The 21,941-nt window shown below is 35.4% G+C and overlaps 1 protein-coding gene across 1 annotated transcript in view; it reads left to right on the top strand.

Annotated features, from left to right (window-relative positions):
• LOC125128403 (phospholipid-transporting ATPase ABCA3-like) overlaps positions 1-21,941 on the top strand; it is a 165,099-nt gene that overhangs the window by 31,872 nt on the left and 111,286 nt on the right. The window contains exons 8-9 of the mRNA XM_047782758.1: positions 17,169-17,342; positions 19,213-19,391. Of these exons, the coding sequence (XP_047638714.1) occupies positions 17,169-17,342; positions 19,213-19,391 (353 nt within the window). The remainder of the gene's footprint in view (positions 1-17,168; positions 17,343-19,212; positions 19,392-21,941) is intronic.

Here is a 21,941-nt window from a genome sequence, read left to right as displayed (position 1 = left end):
AAAGAAGGAAAATCTCAAATCAAGAACTTAACTTACCAACTAAAATAATTAGAAAAAGAAGAACAAACAAAACCTAAAGCCAGCAGAAGGAAGGAAATCATAAAGATCAGAGAGGAAATCAATAAAATAGAGATTCAAAAAACAGAGGGAAAAGTCAATAAAACCAAGAGCTGATTCTTTGAAAAGGTAAACAAAATTGCATACCTCTGGCCAAACTCACCAAGAAGAAGAGAGAAAGAACTCAAATAAAAAAAATAAGAAATGAAAAAGGAGAAATCTCAACAGATACTGCAGAAATACAAAAAAAAAAAAAAGAGGATACTATGAACAATTACATGTCAACAAATTTGACAACCTAGAAGAAATGGGTAACTTTCTAAGGACATATAGCCCACCAAAACTAAATCAAGAAGAGACAGATCAATTGAACAGACCAATCACTAGAAATGAAATTGAATATGTAATAAAAACTCTCCCTACAACTTGGAGAAGAGACTTGTGGCTGCCTGATGGGAGGGGGAGGGGGAGGGAGTGGGAGGGATCGGGAGCTTGGGCTTATCAGACACAACTTTGAATAGATTTACAAGGAGATCCTGCTGAATAGCATTGAGAACTTTGTCTAGATACTCATGTTGCAACAGAAGAAAGGCTGGGGGGAAAATGTAATTGTAATGTATACATGTAAGGATAACCTGACCCCCTTGCTATACAGTGGGGAAAAAAAAAAAAAAACTCTCCCTACAAACAAAATTCCAGGACCAGATGGCTTCACAGGCAAATTTTACCAAACATACAGAGAGGAATATATACCCATCATTCTTAAACTTTTCTAAAAGGTTGAAGAAGAAGGAATACTCTCAAAGACATTTATGAAGCCACCTTCACTGTAATACCAAAACCAGACAAAGACACTACCAAAAAAGAAAATTATAGGCCAATATCTTTGATGAATATAGTCACAAAAATTCTCAACAAAATTTAGCCTACTAAGTCCAACAACATATAAAAAAGAACATACACCACGACCAGGTGGGATTCATCCCAGGTCCACAAGGATGGTTCAATATATGCAAATCAATCAGCATCATACACAGCATCAACAAAAGAAAAGTCAAAAACCACATGATCATCTCAATAGATGCAGAAAAAGCATTTGACAAAATCCAACATCCATTCATGATAAAAACCCTTACCAAAGTGGCTATGGAGGGAACAAAACATAATCAAAGCTATTTATGACAAACCCACAGCAAATATAATACTCAATGGAGAAAGCTGAAAGCCTTCCCACTAAAATCTGGAACAAGACAAGGATGCCCACTCTCACCACTGTTATTCAACATTCTATTGGAAGTCCTAGCCACAGCAATCAGACAAACAAAAGAAATGAAAGGTATCCAAATTGGAAGAGAAGAGGTAAAATTGTCACTTTATGCAGATGACATGATGCTATATGGAGAAAACCCCAAGGATTCTGCACAAAAACCACTTGAACTGATCAACGAATTCAGCAAAGTAGCCAGATAAAAGACCAACATTCAGAAATTGGTTGCATTTCTCTATACTAACAATGAAATATTAGACAAGGAATATAAAAATACAGTGCCTTTTAAAATCACACCCCAAAAGTTAAATACGTAGGAATAAACCTGCCCAAGGAGGTGAAAGACTTATATTTTGAGAACTATAAAATATTAGTCAAGGAAATTAAAAAGGATCCAAAGAAATGGAAAGCTATTCCATGCTCCTAGGTTGGAAGAATTAATATTGTAAAAATCGCCATACTGCCCAAAGCAGTCTACAGATTCAATGCAATCCCTATCAAATTACCCATGACATTTTTCACAGAACTACAACAAACAGTCCAAAAATGTATATGGAACCATAAAAGACCCAGAATTTCCAAAGCAATCGTTAGAAACAACAACCAAGCAGGAGCCATGACTCTTCAAGACTTCAGACAATATTACAAAGCCACAGTCATCAAGACAGTGTGCTACTGGTACAAAAAGAGACATACAGACCAATGAAACAGAATAGAGAACCCAGAAATAAACCCAGACACCTATGGTCAATTCATCTTTGACAAAGGAAGCAAGAATATAAAATGGGAAAAAAAGTCTTTTCAGCAAGTAGTGCTGGGAAAACTGGACAGCTGCATATAAATCAATGAAACTAGAACACACCCTCACACCATGCACAAAAATAAACTCAAAATGGCTAAAAGACTTAAACATGAAACAAGACACCATCAAACTCCTAGAAGAGAACATAGGCAAAGCATTCTCTGACATTAACCTTGCAAATGTTTTCTTAGGTAAGTCTCCCAAGGCAACAAATAAAAGCAAAAATAAACCAATGGGACCAATCAGACTTACAAGCTTTTGCACAGCAAAGGAAACCATAAAAAATAAATAAGTAAATAATGCCATTTGCAGCAACATGGATAGAAGTAGAGACTCTCATACTAAGTGAAGTCAGTCAGGAAGAGAAAGCCAAATACCATATGATATCACTTAAATCTGAAATCTCGTATACAGCACAAATGAACATTTCCACAAAAAGGAAACTCATGGACTTGGAAAACAGACTTATGGTTGCCAATGTGGAGGGAGAGGGAGTGGGATGAACTGGGAGTCTGAGGTTAATAGATGCAGACTATTGCATTTGGAGTGTATAAGCAATGAGAACCTGCTGTTTAGCACAGGGAAACTATTTCTAGTCACTTGTGATGGAACATGATGGAGGATAATTTGAGAAAAACGATATATATATATATAAATATATATAATATGTGTGTGTGTGTATGGGTCACTTGGCTGCTGTGCAGTAGAAATTGAGAACACTGTCAATAATCTATAATGGAGAAAATAAAAATCACAAAATAAAAAATAAACACAGTCTTGAACAGCTATTGGTCATAGAAGGAATCAAAGGAAAATTTGAAAAAATAATCTTTAAAAATTTTCATTGGGAAAATTAGAACATTATCTTGAGAGAAATGAAAACAAAAAGGTCAGTATACCAAAACTTACAGGATGCAGCAGAAGTAGCATGAACAGGAAGTTTAGAGTAAAAATATCATCATTTCAAAAGAAAAAAGCTCAATCTAATTTTACACATAGTAGTAGAAGTTCTCGCCAGGACAATTAGGCAAGAAAAAAGAAGTAAAAGGCATCCAGATAAGAAAGGAAGAAGGAAAAATACCTCTGTTTTCTAATGACATAATTTTATATGTAGGAAATCACAACAATCTTACCAAAAATGTTAGAACTAATAAATTCAGTAAGAAGTCTAACACAAAATCAGCATAGAAAAATCAACTGTGTTGCTATATATTAACAATGAGCTATCCAAAAAGGAAATTAAGAAAGCCTTCCATCTTGCAATGTTATTGCAAATAATACTTAGGAATAAAATTAAGCAAAGAGGTGAAAGACTTTTATACTTAAAACTACAAATCAATCAAGACCAGAAATTAAAGCAGACACACATAAAGGAAAAAACATCCTGTGTTTATGGATCAGAAGACTTCGTATTATTAAAAATGTCCATACTACCCAAAGTGATCAAGTTACAGCAATCCCTGGCAACATCCAAATGGCATATTTTAGAGAAATGGGAAAAAAAAACCTAAAATTTACATAAAACTAAAGACGCTAAATAGCTAAAGCAGTCTTGAGAAGGAAGAACAAAACTGAGGGCATCACACTTCATGATTTCAAAATATATTGCAATGCTACAGTAATTAAAACACTATGGTACTGGCATAAAAACAATGTAACAGAATAGAGAGCCCAGAAATAAAATCATGTGTATAGTCAGCTGATCTTCAGAAGGAGTACCAACAATACCGGATAGGGAAAAGTTCTCTTTGACAAGTGGTATTGGGAAAACTGGATATCCACATGCAGTTTAATGAAATTGGGCCCCAATCTTACACCACACACAAAAAATTAAGTCAAAATGTACTAGGTTCTTAAACATCAGACCTCTGATTGTAAAACTTCTGGAGGGAAATGCAGAGAAAAGCTTCTTAACCTTACTGTTGGCTATGTTTTCATAGATATGACACCAAAACCATAAGTATCAGGAGCAAAGGCAGTAACGTGGAACTACATCAATTTAAACTTTTTTTTTTTTTTGCACAACCAAGGAAGTTATTTAGAGGCAGCCTATAGAATAAAAGAAAATATTTACAAACCTCATATCTGATAAAAGCTTAATATCCAAAATATGTAAGGACTTCTACAACTTAATAGGAGCAAGACAAATAACAATTTTAAATGGGCCGGGGAACTGAATAGACATTTCTCTGAAGAACACATATGAATGGATGATGTGTATAAGAAAAGGTGCTCAAAATTACTATCAAAGGCAGATCAGAAGCACAATGTTATTACCTCACACCTGTCAGAATGGCTACTGTGGAAAATCATACAAAATACAGCTTTACAAGTGTACAAGAATGTGGAGAAATTTGAACCCTTATATGTTCTTGGTGGGAGTGTGAAATGGTGCAGCCTCCATCTAAAACAGTATGCACATTCCTCACAAATTTAAAAAATAGCTACCATATGGTCCAGCAATTCCTCTTCTGGGTCTTGCCCCAAGGAATTAAAACCAGAATCACTTAGATATACTTGCACTTCCATGTTCACTACAGCATCATTCTCAACAGCCAAGATATGGAAATGACCCAAATATTCATAGGTGGGTAAATGGATAAAGAAAATATGGGGTGTATGCATACAGTGGCCTGTGATTCAGCCTAAAAAAAAGACGAAAATTCTACCATTTATGAAAACATTGATGGACCTGGAGGGCATTATGCTAAGTAATGTAAGCCTGAAACAGAAAGACAAATACCATATGATCTCTTTTATGTGCGGGAGCCAAAGTAGTCAAACATAGAAGCAGAGAGTACAGTGGTGGATGCTAGGGGATGGAGTATAGCTGGGGAGATGATGGTCAAAATGTACAAAAATGTAGTTATGCAAGGGAAATAAGTTCTGAAGATCCACCACTGCCTATAGCTAACAGTACTGTAATGTGTCCTGAAAATCTGAGAGGATACACCTTTCGTTAAGTGTTGTTACCACAAGAAAAAAATAATGCTAAAGGAGGTAGGTGGAAACCGAGAGATGCTGGATATATCTCTGGCCTTGATGGTGACGATGGTTTCGTGGATGTATAGCTCACCCTTGAACTTGTGGAGTTGTATACATTAAATTTGTACCATTTTTTACACATTAGCAATGCCTCAGTAAAGAGGTGTTTTGGAAAATTAAATCTTTGGGAATGATGATAGACTTTTAAAGAACTCCTAAAGGGAGTTGAAAACATTTTATCGTAAGAATGGAAAGGAGAAACACAAGTTGAAATATGATATGGACTGAATTTTTTTCCCCTCATTTGTATGTTGAAGCCATAATTCCACATGTCTTATAAGGATTAGTGTCTTTATTAAAAGAGATACTAGAGAGTTTGTTCTCTCTCTTTCTCTCCCATGTGAGGACACAGGAAGGAGGCAGCCATCCACTTGCCTGGAAGAAAATTCTCACCAGGAACCAAATCAGCCAGCACCTTGAACTTGGACTTGCCATCCTCTAAAACTATGAGAAATAAATCTCTATTATTTATCCACCTGGTCTATGGTACTTTGTTATGATATTCCAAGCATACTAATACAAATTGCAAGGAGTCATTTTAGGCTGGCTCCAAGCCAGGTTTTCATTTAGATGATATTAGTCAGGAAAACATATCTAGGAGTTCCCATTGTGGCTCAGTAGGTTAAGAACCTGACATAGTATCCATGAGGATGCAGGTTCGATCCCTGGCCTCTCTCAGTGTGTTAAGGATCTGGCATTGCTGCAAGTTGTGGCATTGGTCACAGATGCACCTTGGATCTGGCGTGGTTGTGGCTGTGGTGGAGGCCTGCAGCTGCAGCTCCAATTCAGCCCCTAGCCCAAGAACTTCCATATGCCATAGGTACAGCTATAAAAGAAAAAAAGAAAACTTCTGAAATTTCTGGGGTCTACAACAGTGTCTTAGAGGAGTTGTTTGTTAAATGTATATGTTATCATCTTTTTACAATAATATCTTGGTGTATTTCTTAGGTCAGCCTGTGGACAGACCCTCTGATTGGGTCAATTACTATGAGCTCTTTGCCTCAATTGTTGATTTGGTTGATGACAGGAAAACTGACAAGGTTTTTAAATTATAGGCCTTGTCAGCCAAACTTGATGGCATGTGGGCTTCAGCATTTGCCAAGTTCATTAGAAACAATGGCTTATTTGGAGGGTTTGGGCCTCCTAATTGCAAACTGATGAAAATACCTGGACCAATAGTAACAAGACAAACAACCTACAGAATGGTATGCAATTGCACCTAAGAAGCTTTTGTTGTCTGATACTGATTTTCTTTCTTTGATGATAAGGACAGATTGTCTGGTGTCATCATTACAAGATATGGTGTTGATTTATTGTATCTCCAAATATGTTTTTTCTTTTCTAAGTAGTTTTCTCTCTCCTTTTTTGGTAATCCTTTGGTTTGGAAATTGTCGTACAATGCTAAATAATAATTTCCTACAGGGGATCACAGGGAGAGCCCAGATTAGTTATCTATGACTTATAATTCTGGTACATTCAGGAAGGTTTTTTGATGTTATAATTTTAATATCAACTAGGTCACATGTCAGATGGCCAGTTACCTGGCCTGTGGGAAAATCTACATTAATGTATGCCAGGAAATATGTGCCCTCCATCTGGTCTTCAGCCCTGATGAGATGAGGTATTTACAAAGCTAGGAAAAGCTGTTATTATAAAGACTTCATATGTAATGGGTCTATATATTTGGAGACTAGTCATAATTTCCCTTTAAATACCGAAAAGTGCAATGAAAAGTTTTTGAAGGTTGTGAGTTGTGATCTGAGCAAGGGGCCTTGAATTAAGAGAGATTATTATCTGTTCATGTGCAGGCCTAGAATTGAAAAGAAGTTGTTTGCAGAGACCACTGTGTCCCTCCATTAAACCAGCTATCAGGGACCTATCAGGTTCATAAAAGTTCTGTTGAATGCCTTTTTAAAGAGCCCACCATTGAGAAGTGAAACGTGTGCCTTGGTTACTATCAGTAATATCTGTAACTCTGAAGGGGATAAGCAATATCCCAGCAAGCCTTGTAATCATGGTCTTCATTTATATAGAGACACATGGGGATTTTGACTTATATTTGGATTATCAATTCATAGGCAGTGGCTCCACAGTTTGTAATAAAAGTGAATATGAGGCCATTTGTTAATCAGGACATCAGTGCTAAGATGACTGCCTTATTGACCCTTGGTGGAACTTGGCTTTATCAGGGGCATCCATCATGGATGGAAAGCAGAAATTCTACTGAGCTCCATTATTTATGGTTATGGCAGTTCCATTTGTACAGTCTGTGAACTCTCATTGCATTTACTCAGCCCCAAGTGGTTCCCCAGGTGGCCATGGGGTCTGGAGAAAGGACAACTTCCTTTAGCAAAATGACATCTGGAAAAGGACTGACGTCAGAGGAGGCCACCCCTTTGGCAACTGGGATATGCCAGAGGGCCCAGATTTGTTTCTTTATAATGGAGGCCTCAGCAAATGTGACAAGACTTTTGGGGTGCTTCCTCCATGACCTAAAGCACACTGGGCTGCTGAGTAGGGCAATCACAATCTTAGGAGAGTGTGACTCCTGAGATTATGAGTCTTTATTTATAGGAGAGCCCACTATGTAACTAGTAATTTTTGTTGTAAGAGTATATAGCACAGAGCCAGTTTTTTATTAGAAGCCTATTTCTTACTCTCTAAACCTGTCTTTGTGTCCATACCACACTGATTATTGTAAATTTATAGTAAATTTTGAAATCAGAAAGTGTGAGTCCTCCAGTTTTCCAAGATTGTTTTGGCTGTTTGGGGTCCCTTGAGATTCCACATGAATTTAGGGTGGATTTTTCATTTTTGCAAAGTATGTCATTGGGGTATTAATAAGGATTACATTGAAAATGTGGATTGCTTTGGGCAGTATTGACATATTAACAGTATTAAATCCTCCAATTCATGAACCTGTGATGTCTTTCAGTTTACTTCTTTAATATCTTTCCAGCAATATTTTGTGTCTTTATTGTACAAATCTTTCACCTCCTTGTTAATCTAACAAAAGATTGTTAGTTTGCTGCTATTATAAATAGAATAGTTAATCTCCTTTTCAGATTATTCATTATTAGTGTATAGAAACAAACTAACTTTTGAGTGTTGATATTTTTTTTTGTCCTGCTACTTTGCTGAATGTATTGTTTAGTTCAGATAGGTTTTTTGTGGAACTTTTAGGGTTTTCTAAATATAATATGACTACGGGTATTTCCACATCTATATTCATAAGGGAATAGTGGTCTGTAGTTTTCTTGTCACATATATCTGATTTTGGTTTCGGGGCAATGCCAGCTTCATAGAATGAGTTAGGAACTGCCCTCTGCAAATTTTTGAAAGAGTTTAAAAGGGATTGGGGTTAAGTCTTCTTTGAATGTAGAGTTCAAGAGTAAAGCCATCAGACCCAGGGCTGTTATTTATTAGGAAGTTTTTGGTTACTGATTCAGTCACCTTACTAGTTGCATATCTATTTAGATTTTCTGTTTTTTTGTGAACCAGTCATGGTAGGTTATGTGTTTCTAGGAATTTGTCCATTTCATGTAGTTTCATCCAATGTATTGGTATATGATTATTTATAATATTATCTTAAAATTCTTATTGCCATATAATCAATATTTATGTCTGTACTTTTATTTCTGATTTTGAGTTTTCTCTTTATCTTAGTCAATCCAGCTATAGATTTTTGAAATCTTTTTGTTGAACCAACTTTTTTTTATTTTTCTCTATTTTTCTATTCTTTATTCATTTCTGCTTCAATATCCTCCCATGTACTAGTTTTCTTTCCTTCCTTTTACTAGCATTCAGCATTGCTTATTCTTCTCTTTCTAGTTCCCTAAGTTGTAAAGTTGGGTTGTTGATTGACGATCTCTTGTCTTTTTCAAAGTAAAGAATTATAAATTTTTCACTTATTACTGCTTTCAGTTAATTTCATGTTTTATAATATTGTATTTTCATTTTCATTCATCTATTTGTACCTTCTAATTTCTCTTGGGATTTCATTTTTGATTCATTGGTTGTTCAGGATTGTATCATTTAGTTTCCACAAACTTATGAGTTCTTCCAACTTTCTCTCTATTCTAACTATACCCTGTTGTAGTTGGAGAAGATAGCTTTTATGATATTCATCTTAAAATTTTGTGATGTGATTTGATTTGTGGTCTAACATACAGGCTATCCTGAAGACTGTCCTATGTGCACTTGACTAAAAGAAGTTGTTGGCAGGACTGCATTCCTTCAGAGGCTATAGGGAAGAATCCATTTCTTGCCTTTTCCACCTTTTAAAGACCTCCCACATATCTTGGCCATGACCCCTTCCAGCAGTTGCATCACTCTGGCTTCTACTTTGGTCATCACATTGTCTTATCTGACCCTAAATCTCCTGCCTTCCTCTTTTTTACTGAGATATAGTTGTTACAATAATACTAGCTGTGCTAATTGTCCATGGATTTACTTTTACTGGAGAGCTTTACTTATTCATACAGTCTCAAGCTGCTATATAGTGTCCCTCTATTTCAACCCAAAAGACTCTCTTTAGTTCTCTTCCAAGACAGGTCTTTTTTGTTTGCTATTCATTTCTCCCTCATTTTTAAAGAACAGTTTGTGCATTAAGAATTCTTAGTTTTCACCTTTTTTCTTGAGCAGTTCGAATATATCAACACAGTGTATCCCGCTCTTCAAGTTTCTGATTATAAATCTGCCGATAATCTCGTAAGGGTCCTTTGCATGTGATAGCTGTCTCCTCTCTTGCTACTTTCCAGACTCTGACTTTTTTTTTTCTTTTTAGGGGTGCACCTGTGGCATATTGATGTTCTTAGGCTAGGGGTCGAATCAGAGCTGCACATGCAGCCTATGCAACAGCCACAGCAATGAGGGTTCCAAGCCACATCTGTGACCTCCGTGGCAGCCTGTGGCAATGCCACATCCTTAACCCACTGAGCCAGGCCAGGGATAAAACCTGCATCCTCACAGACACTGTGTTGGGTTCTTAACCCACTGAGCCACAATGGGGACTCCCAGATTCTTTGACTTTAGATTTCAGCAGTTTGATTATAATGTGTCCCAGTGACAAGGCTTCTTGAGGTCATGCTACTTGGAGTTTGTTGAGCTTCTTGTATGTTTATATTCATGTCTTTCATAAATTTGGGAAATTTTCAGCCACTATTTCTTCAAATAATTTTTACTTTATTCTGTCTTCTCTTTCTTGGACTCCCACAATGTGTATGTTTGTCTACTTGGTGGTGTCCCACATATTCCCTAGGTGGTTTACTTTTCCTCAGATTACTTTATATTTCTCAGAATCGAACATTTTAATTGTATTGTCTTCAAGTTGATTGAATCATTCTTATTCCTGGGAATATTTGATTTTTAAACCCTGTAAGTAAATTTTTCATTGCTTTTATTGTATTATACAGCTCCAGAATTTTCTTGTTTCCTTTTTACGTTTTCCACCTCTTGATATTTTATTTTGTTCATACATCATGTTCTTGAGTTTATCCTCATCTTCCTTTAGCTCAGCGAGCATCTTTAGAATGTTTGTCTTAAAGTACTGATCTCGTAACTTCACCATCTGGTCTTTCTTAGGGATAATTGCTATTAACTTACTTTTTTCTTTCTTGTTTCTTTGTATGCCTTGTGATTTTTTTCAAAACTTGACATTTAAATTTAAATTTCAAGTGGTAACTCTGGAGCTCAAATTCAGTTATCACCTCACAACTGTTAGGTTGACTATTAACAAAAATGAAAAATATATCAAGTGTCAGAATATGGAGAAAAGAGAACCTTTGTATACTGTTGGTGGGAATATGCATTGTTGCAGCCACTATGAAGAACAGTTTTATGGTTTCTCAAAAAATTAAAAATAGAAATACCATAAGTTGCAGCTACCCCTCTTCTGAGAATATACCCAAAGGAATTATTTTTCTTTCTTATCTTTTTTTTTTTTTTAGGGCTGCACCCGTGGTATATGGGAGTTCCCAGGCTAGAGGTCAAATCAGAGCTGCATCCGCCAGCCTACACCACAGACATAGCAACATGGGATCCGAGCCACATCTGCAACCTACACCACAGCTCATGACAATGCCAGATCCTTAATCCACTAAGCAAGGCCAGGGATCAAACCTGCATCCTCATGGTACTAGTCAGATTCATAACACAGTGAGCCACAATGGGAACTCCCCTGAAGGAATTAAAATCATTTCTCAAAGAGATATCTGCACCCCCACATTTCTTACAGAAGTATTCACAATTGCCAAGACATGGGAGCAACCTTAATGTATTTCAATAGATGGATGTGTAAAATGGTTTATACATATAATGGAACATTATTCTGTCTTATAAAAGGAGGAAATTCTGCCATTTGTAACAATATGTATGAACATAGAGGACATTTTGATAAGTAAACTAACCCAGAAAAACACTCTATGACACTACTTATATAAGAAATCTAAAATAACCAAACTTAGAAAAGAAGAGTAAAACTATAAAATTATAGTTGCCATGAGACTAATGGGCATAAAGGAAATAGGGAAGTATTAGTCAAAGAGCACAGAATTTCATTATGCAAGATAAAATAAATCTTAGAGATTTACTGTACAACATAGTGCTTGTCAATATTGTACACTTGAAAATTTGCCAACAAAGTATATTTTATGTTGTGTTCTTATCACAAAAAAGTAATAATAATAAATTAAGAGGGCAGAAGTAAACATTGGGAGATGACAGATATGTTTATAGCACAGATTGTTGTGATGTTTTCATGTGCGTACACTTATCTCCAAATTCATCAAGTAGTTTATATCAAACGTATAGCTTTTGTATGTCAATAATATCTCAATAAGGTGACCTAAAAGGGAAAAAAAGGTAACTCATGACATTATAGTGTAATTTGGTTTCCTTCATCAGTGTTGACTTAATACCATCTCAGTTATAATCTTTAAAATTTTGTTTTCTATTGAAATTTTGTTGATTTACAGTATTATATTAGTTTCAGGTGTAGAGTATAGTAATTCAGTATTTTTGCAGATTATACCCCATTATAAGGTATCAAGATAATGGCTATAATCTTCTGATATATATCGTATCCTTAGTGCTTATTTCATACATAGTAGTTTGTATCTCTTAATCCTATACTCCTAATTTGTCCCTCCCCTCTAGCCTCTCCCCTTTAACCACTAGTCTCTTTTCTTTATCTGTATGTTTCTGTTTTATATGTACATTAATTTTTATTTAGAATATAGTTGATTTACACTGATATGTCAATTTCTGCTGTACAGCATAATGACCCAGTCATACATATATATATATATATATATATATATATATATATATATATACATTCTTTTTCTCTTATCATCATCCATAATGGTCTGTCCCAAGAGCGCTACTCAAAATAGCCAAGACATGGAAACAACCCAAATGTCCATTGACAGATAAATGGGTTAAGAAGATGTGGTACGTATATACAATGGAATACTATTCAGCCATAAAAAGAACAAAATAATGCCATTTTCAACAACTTGGATGCAACTAGAGATTTTCATACTAAGTGAAGTAAGTCAGAAAGAGGAAAAACAAATACCATATTATATCACTTATATGTGGAATCTAAAATATGGTGTTGGAATTCCCATTGTGGCTCAGTGGCTTAAGAACCTGAAACAGTGTTCTTGAGGATGTGGGTTTGATCCCTGGCCTGGCTCAATGGGTTAAGGATACAGTGTTTCCACAAGCTATGGTGTAGGCCACAGAAGTGGCTGGGATCTGGCATTGCTGTGACTGTGGTATAGGCCAGCAGCTGCAGCTCTAATTCAGCCCCTAGCCTGGGAACTTCCACATGCCACAGATTTGGCCCTAAAAAGAAAAAAAAAATTAAAATTTGGCCCAAGTGAACTTACGTACATTTATTTTTATTATTAGATCCCAGTTGTAAGGAATATCATATAATATTTGTCTTTCTCTGTCTGACCTATTTCACTAAGCCTCTTGGTCTATCACAGTTTCTATAAATGACAGAATTTTATACACACAGACACACCTCCTTCATGCATTTGTCTGTCAGTGGACATAGTGCTGCTATGAATATTGCAGAGCATTATATTTTCAAAATGAATGTTTTCATTTTTTCTGGATATATACCCAGGACTGGAATTGCTGGGTCATATGGTGGTTCTATTTTTAGGTTTTTTAGGAAATATACTATTTTCCATAGTGACTGGACCAATTTACATTCCCACCAACCGTGTAAAAGGGTTCTCTCTTCTCCATATCCTCAACAACATTTGTTATCTGTGGTCTTTTTCATGATAGCCCTTCTGACAGGTGTGAGGTGATAACTCATTGTTTGATTTGCATTTCAGTGATGAATAGCAAGGTTGAGCATCTTTTCATATGCCTGTTGGCCATCTATATGTCTTCTTTGGAAAAATGTCTATTCAAGTGTTCTGCCTATTTTTCACTTGGGTTGTTTGGGGTTTTTTATATTAAATTAGCTTTTTCTAATGTATTAGATATTAACTCGTTATCAGTCATATCATTTTCAACTATTTTCCTCCATTCTGTAAGTTGTATTTTTGTTTTGTCAGTGGTTTCCTTTGCTGTGCCAAAGATTTTAAGTTTAATTAGGTCCCATTTATTTTATTTTTGCTTTTATTTCTTTTGCTTTAGGAGACATCAAAAAATATTCCTATGATTTGTATCAGAGGGTGTCCTACCTATGTTCTATTCTAGGAGTTTTATGGTTGCAGGAATTACATTCAGATTTTTAATCCAATTTGAGTTTATTTTTGCATATGGTATGGGGGAATGTTTTCATCTCATTCTTTTACATGTAGCTGTCTAGTTTTCCCAGCACCACTTATAGAAGGGCCTGTCTGTTCTCCTTTTATATGTTCACTTCCTGGGTAGTAGATTAATTGACCATAAGCATGTGGGTTTATATCCAGGCTTTCTGTCTGTTCCAGAGATCTACGTGTCTGTTTTTATGCCAGTACCATGCTGTTTTTGTTGTGTATCTTTGTGGTCTGAAGTCTGGAAGGCTGATGCCTCCAGCTTTATAGCTTTTTCTCATGATTGCTTTGGCAAATTGGGATTTTTTTTGTGGTTCCATATAAATTTTAAGATTATTTGTTCTAGTTCTGTGAAAAAAATGTCATGGATATTTTGGTAGACCTTGCATGAAATCAGTAGATTACTTTTGGTAGTATGGGCATTTTGAGAATATTAACTCTTCTTATATGTGAACATGGGATAGCTTTCCATCTCTTTGTGTCATCTTCAGTTTCCTTCATCGGTGTTTTATGGTTTTCAGAGTATGGGTCTTTTACCTACTTTGTTTAGTTTATTTCTAAGTATACTATTCTCTTCAATGTGATTTTAAACAGGATCATTTTTTACTTTCTCTTTCTGATATTTCATTATTAGTGTATAGAAACACAACAGAATTCTATATATAAATCTTGTATCCTGCAACCTTACTGAATTCATTTATTAGTTCTAATAGTTTCTGCATGGAGAATTTAGGTTTTTCTATTTATATCATGTCATCTATACATACTAACAGTTTTACCTCTTCCCTTTCAATTTGGATGAATTTTATTTCTTTTTCTTGTCTGACTGCTGTGGCTAGGACTTTGACTACTATGTTGCATAAAAGCAGTGAGAGTGGACCTTCCTGTCTTGTTCCTGAATTTAGTGGGAAAACTTTCAGTTTTTCACTGAGTTAAGTGTGATGTTGGCTGTGGGTTTGTCATAAATGGCCTTATTATGTTGAGATATGATTCCCCTATACCCATTTTGATGAGAGTTTTGTCATGAATGAATGTTGAATTTTGGCTACCATTATTGGAGTGATTATGTAATTTTATCATTCCTTTTGTTAATGTGTTATATCATGTTGTTTGATTTGCAATTATTGAACCATCCTTGCATCCCTGGAATAAATCCTACATGATCATGGTGTATGATCCTTTTTATATATTTCTGGACTCAGTTTGCTAATATTTTAGAGAGGATTTTTGTATCTATACTCATCAAAGATACTGGCCTGTAATTTTTTTGTAGCTTCTTTGTCTTATTTTGATATCATGATTATAGTGGCCTTGTAGGATGAATCTGACAGTATTCCTCAATCTTTAATTTTTTGGAATAGTTTGAGAAGGATAGATATTAGTTCTTCATATATTCAGTAGAATTCCCCTATGAAGCTATTTGTTCCTGGGCTTTTGTTTATTTGGAGTTTTTCTTTTATTACAAATTCTATTTCATTTCTAATGGTCAGTCTGTTCAAATTTTCAGTTTCCTCTGGAGTCTGTCTTAATAAGTTGTATGTTTCTAGAAATTTGTCTGTTTCTTCTATATAGTCCAATTTGTTAGCATATAACTGTTTGTAGTATCCTCTTATGATTCTTATATCTCTGGTATTTGTTGTAATTTCTTCTCTTTCATTTCTTATTTTGTTTATTTGGGTCCTTCTCTTTTTTTCTTGGTGAGCCTGGTTAAGGTATATCAATTTTGTGTATCTTTTTAAAAAAAAAATCTCTTGTTTTCACCTGTCTTTTCTATTTTTATCTCTATTTATTTCCTTTCTTATAATTATTTCCTTACTTCTGCTGACTACGGACTTTGTGTATTCTCCTGTTTCTGATTCTTTTAGGTCATAAGTTAGGCTAGGGCACAATGAGGCAGTTGTAGGAAACCTGGCAGCCATGCTGCCATCAGAGGTCTGGGTTGCTTCTGGGGCATCATTGAGTAAGTGCCAACAATGGACAGTGCCCATCCTGGGCTCTGCCCTGACCAGATCACCTCTTTATCCTAAGGTCAAGTCTTTGAGTTCTGACCACCATAGATCGAGTGCCACACTGTGGTGTGCAAAGAGTGGTGCTGGTGCAATTGCTTTGCTTAGCTGGGTAGTGTGGGGATGTAGTCATGAGAAACTCATCGCCTGCTAAGGCAAACTTTTCTCCACCTTGTCTAGGGAAGGCCAGCACCTATGCACTCCTCACAAGTGGAGTCCAGCATTCTCCAGTCTTTTTTCTAGCCCAGTGGTTCTCCAACCAGCCAAGGGGCTTGTCTCCTTCACATGGAATCCTAGGACTGGGATGCCCAGCCTGTGGCTCAACATGCTAAGTCCCCAGGATGGATGTCCACCAGTGGAATCTTCCTTTTCCTCTGAGTGACCTCCTAAAGGCACAGGTTCCAACCCAATTGTTTTTCTTCTATCTTTTCCTATTATATGTGTACCTCACTTACAGCCTTGATTTTATAGTAGCCTTTCTGCCACTTTGCAGTTAGATTTTTAGCAAGAATTATTGCACATGTAGGTGTAATTTTTGATATGTTGATGACAGGGGAGGTGAGTTCTACATCGCATACTCTGCCATCTTGATATCCTGTCTCAGTGATAATCTTGGAAAAAATTCTTTTTCTAATTTATAGGAGTCCATATTTATGGACCTAACTCTTAATAATTAACTATTAAATGCAGCCAACTCTCAATAATTAACTCTTCAACTCTTCTTTCTTTTGAGTATCATGATTTAGATTGGAAGCATGTATTGAAAACTTCATCTAGGGCTTTTTATTCCACCCATAACTTCAAACTCTCTGAAGACACTGATATATTCATGTTAATACCAATGGTGTGCGTTTATAATTTCTCAAACCAAGTGATCATGAATAAATAAGTTTTAGAAAGGATAAAGGAATTTTCCATAACCTATGTATGGGTCATTCTTTGTTTAAACGACTATAAATATTTATCATATGTGGTAAATATCCTATACATTAAGTCACTCTGTACATTAATTTGTTCATTCACACGTACTTACTGAGCACATACTGTGTTCCAAACATTGATGATAGAAGGGTGAAAAAGAAAGATAAATTATTTTCTCTTATAGAGCTTACATTCTTTTCCTTTAGTGGATTATAAGTTATTTATGACTTATTATTTTATATATTGCTTTAAACTGACCTTATAATTTCATTCCTTATTTGCAGCCAGTTTGGTTGCTTCTGCTGGGAGCTTCCTATATTTTGCCAGTTTCTTTCCATTTAACACCATTACTGAGAACTATGGACAGATAACCCTCACCAGGAAGGTGGCTGCCTGTCTCAGCCCAAATATTGCGTTGGCACTGGGGATTAAGCTTCTGGTCAAGTTGGAATTAAAACGTAAGAGTTTGCCTTGCTAATTTTGCCTTTGCTCTTTGATTCCAGGAAACGTGGAAAGAGGCAGTATGGGTGGGACAGAGGGTGAAGAAGTAAAGAATTATAAAAACTATTTATCTTTAGACTTGTTTATTATAAAGGTAATAATGTGAACTGTAAGAAAATCAGAAGTGAGAAAAAAAGTTGCCCAACTCTTTACATTAACCCAATTATATTCTCAGATAAAATAATTTTAAACTTTATATTCTATAACTTTATTCACCTAATATTTATTAGCTCTCTTCCCACACAAAGATATGCTCCTTTCTTTTACAAAGTTCTTTAATATTCCATTGCAAAGAAGTACTATAATTAACCAGTTTTCAATGAATGCACATTTAAGGGGTTTCGATTTTTTTGCCGTTACCCACAATAGTGCACATATATTTGCTCATATGATGTGCATACTAATATAAATGAATTCCTAGGCATAAAAATGGTATCTAATAAGGTATTCGTAGCTTAATTTTCATTGGTATTATAATAATGTTCAAAAAGGGTAGATCAGCTTATCCTCCCACAAATAAGATGTGAATTTTTCTAAATTCTTTCAATAATACATTATACTACTCATGCAAAAAGCAGATATAATTTGTTTCCTTACCTGATTTTCCTCCAAACTCTACACTACTAGGCTAAAGAAACAGATGTAATATAAGCTTAATCCAGTGATTTATTCTGGTTCTTCTGATTAAGTCTTTCATACACCTCTTTCCTTCTTGTATTCTTCAAGATGACATGGGTAGGGATGGAAATTTATGAGATCTCTTATGGCGGAGGGAAATGGGGATCTCAGATCTATGTGATATTCTCTGGACCTTTTATGTCTGTAGTAGAGTACCTACCCTGACCTGCTTTACAAACTGATGTATGACTCAGTATGGCCCATGTGGAAGAATATGCTGGTACTTCATCTGTTAGAAACTTGGTTCTGGCTACTTTCCCTAGGCTTAAAGTTCTCATTAAATTCTCTGCCTTCTTCTGGCCCTCTCTGAGACTTTTTGGCCTTTGCAAACACTTGGAAAGTTATGCAAGCTCTGAATATGACTTCTAAGTTATGAGGAATTGGCAGCATCACTTCCAGCCCATCTAACGGCCTCATTTTGATAATCATCTTTAATCCCATTAAATCTTTTTTTCTCAGGCTCTATTACCTTATAACTTTCTCAAAGATGCAAGGCCCATGAATATTCTTCTCATGGTACTGATCTATTGGAGAGGGAGGGCTAAAATTGAAGGAAGGGTAAGGTTCATGGGCCATTGTGGTCTTCATATTTTTCCTCTTTGAATTAGGAGTTCATTGCAAGCCCTCGTGTTTGTTTTTTGTTTGTTTTGTTTTGTTTTGTTTTTTCAGTAGTGCTACACTCTGCCCAGAAATAGAGGAAGTAGAATAACATATGATTACTTGTTTTCTTTTGGTAGCTTTTTTCCCCTTTCCATTAGTACTCTGAGCAAAACTTCTTTTTCTCTTCCACTTTGTAGTTAGCATCCTTCCCTAGTGCTGTTAATCTAATGGTTATATCGATGGGAATTTAGCATGAGGGGGAAAAGTGGAGGGTTGGTTTCTAATAGGTCATCTTTTTTTCTTAGTCTTTTGTTACTATTTATTTTTGTTTTAGTCATTAATGGGATTCCTTTTTTTTTTAGATTTTAAAGGGAGAAGGGAAGAAATTAGTGTTGTTACATATTCCATCATTTTATTGGAGGACCTAAATGTTATCGGTATCAACATAGAGATAATTCACAGTGGCACAACTTAGAGTATCAACCTTTTTTTGCCCTTACAGTCACAGACCTGTCATCTCTGGTATCTATCTCCTTTTTATTTCAGAAGTTGGTGTTAAGTGGAAACACCTTTGGACACCAGCCAACCTTGAGGATGAGCTCATCTTTAGATATATGTTGGGAATGCTTTTATTTGATGCTTTCTTTTATGGTCTTGTGACCTGGTATGTAGAAAATGTCTTTCCAGGGCAGTATGGCATGCCCCAACCATGGTACTTTTTTCTTATGGTGAGTTCTAATACTACTGTTTTTGTGGAAGACCTTATGAGCCTATTTCACAGTGTTTATAATCAAATCAAAAGGGAATGTGCAAAAGCATTTTAGTTGGCATACCATCCATATTGAAATGCTGGCTATTTCTTGATGTACTTTAAAAAGCCTTACACATATGCCAACACACAATGTTTATGGATAAGACCCTGAAACCCCATACATTTAAAATTGTGAGCAATATAATCCTTCTTCAACCAAGCAGTACACAGTGGATTAGAGCAGAGAAAAAGAAATGTAAAAAACTCTGCAAAATATGTTCCCAGCTAAATTAATATGTGGATCCTCGTAAATGGAGGATGAGGTATTCCTCATTTCTGTGTTCTCACCACCTGCTTCCTTTCAGTAGTTAGAGCCTCTGCATTTTGCCATCCATGTTCCCTTCGCATTACTAGATAATATATGGTACAAAGAAGATGTTCCGACCAAGTGCGATAAAATGTATTGGCTGTATTACCTCATTTTTGAGTAAAACCATTTTGTCCCTACCTCTTGAACACTAGCATTTTTAAAACGTTTTTGCTTCTAAACACTGGAGATTCAAATCATACGTAATTTTGCTGCAAAACTTAACCCCTAAAAGCATGTAACAGTTTTCTCTATCCCAGAAAGTAGACCAAGTCAAAATGCTTTCAGTTTCTTATGGTGCCTCATTTTTTCACATTTAAATTTTTGATTTAGATGAAATTCATATAACCTAAAATCAACCATTTTAAAGTGAACAAATTGGTGGCATTTTGTACATTTACAAAATACATGCACATATCTAGTTCCAAAATATTTTCACCACCCAAAAATAAAATTCTATACTCACTAAGACGTCACATCCCATTTCCCCCATCCCAAGTCCCAGCAACCACTAATCAGCTTTCTTTTTCTATGGAATTATATATTCTGGATATTTCATAGAAATAGAATCATATGATATGTGACCATTTGTGTCTGGTTTCATTCACTTACCATAGTGTTTTTGAGGTTTATTCATGTTGTAGTATGTATCGGTACTTCATTCTCTTTGATTGCTGAATGATATTCCATTATATGTATATAGAGTATATACAATATGTAGAATAATTCCTTTATTAATTCATAGTTGGACATATAGAATATCTTTTGGCTATTGAGTAGTGCTGCTATGAATATTTGGGTGCAAGTGTTCACTTAATACCTGTTTGTTTCAATTCTTTTGGAACTATACCTAGGAGTGGAATTTGGGACTTTACCTAAGAGTGCTGATTCTGTGTGTCATGTTTTCAGGAACCACTGAGCTGCTTTTCTTTTACCTTTGTGATATAAGGTGGTATTGTCTTGCTTTTTTATTCTCATCCCCTTAATACTAATCATGTCAAGATGTTTTCATGGGCTTGTTAGCCATTTGTATATATTATTTAGAGAAATGTCTATACAAGTCCTATGCCTATTTTTAAATTAGGCCTTTTCATAAGGACACTAGAACCTTATCAGGGACTGTATATGACTTGCAAATATATTCTTCCATTCTGTGGGTTGTGTTTTCACTCTCTTAATAGTGTCCTTTCATGTACAAAAGTTTTACATTCTGATTAAATTCAATTTTATCATTTTGTTGTTGTTGCCTGTGAATTTGGTGTCATATATAAATAGCCATTGTCAAATATAACATCATAAGTATTAACCCATATCTTTTCTTCTAAGAATTTGGTGTTTTTATCTCTTATATTTCTATCATTGACCAATTTTATTTAATTTTTATATTAAAAATTTTATAGTTTTTTGCATGTGGATAACCTGTTTTCCCATCAACACCCTTTGAAAAGAGTATTCTTCTTTTAATGGTCTTAGCACACTTGATGAAAAAAAGATGGCTGTAGATGTATAGGTTTATTTCTGGACCTTTAATTTTATTCCATTGGCCTATATGTCTGTCATTATAGCAATGCTACACTGTTTTTATTTTTTTATTTGTTTTTGTTTGTTTTTTGTTTTTGTTTTTGTTTTTTTCTTTTTTTTAGGGACTCATGTGTAGCATATGGAAGTTCCCAGGCTAGGAGTCAAATTAGAGCTGCAGCTGCCAGCCTACACCAAAGTCACAGCAGTGCCAGATCCAAGCCATGTCTGCAGCCTACACCCCAGCTCACAACAACACCAGATCCTCAACTCACTGAGCAAGGCCAGAGATCGAACCTTCATCCTCATGGATACTAGTTGGGTTCATTTCCACTAAGCCACAATGGGAACTCCCCATACTGTTTTGATTATTGTAGTTTTATAGTGAATTTCGAAATCTGAAAGTATGAGTGCTACAACTTTGTTCTTCTTTTTCCAGATTGTTTTGCCTTATAGGGGCCTCTTGCAGTTCCATATGAACTTGAGGATCAGTTTTTCTATTTCTGCAGAAATGTCCATTTTAATTCTTATAAGATTTACATTGAATCTATTGATTGTTTTAAGTAGTATTGCCATATTTGAAATACTGTCTTCCAGTCTTTGGATTTTCTATTTATATAGGTCTCATTTGAATTCTTTCAG

The sequence above is a fragment of the Phacochoerus africanus genome, chromosome 5 (assembly GCF_016906955.1).
Source record: "Phacochoerus africanus isolate WHEZ1 chromosome 5, ROS_Pafr_v1, whole genome shotgun sequence".
Classification (NCBI taxonomy): Eukaryota; Metazoa; Chordata; class Mammalia; order Artiodactyla; family Suidae; genus Phacochoerus; species Phacochoerus africanus.
This window is presented reverse-complemented; position numbering and strand designations above follow the sequence as displayed.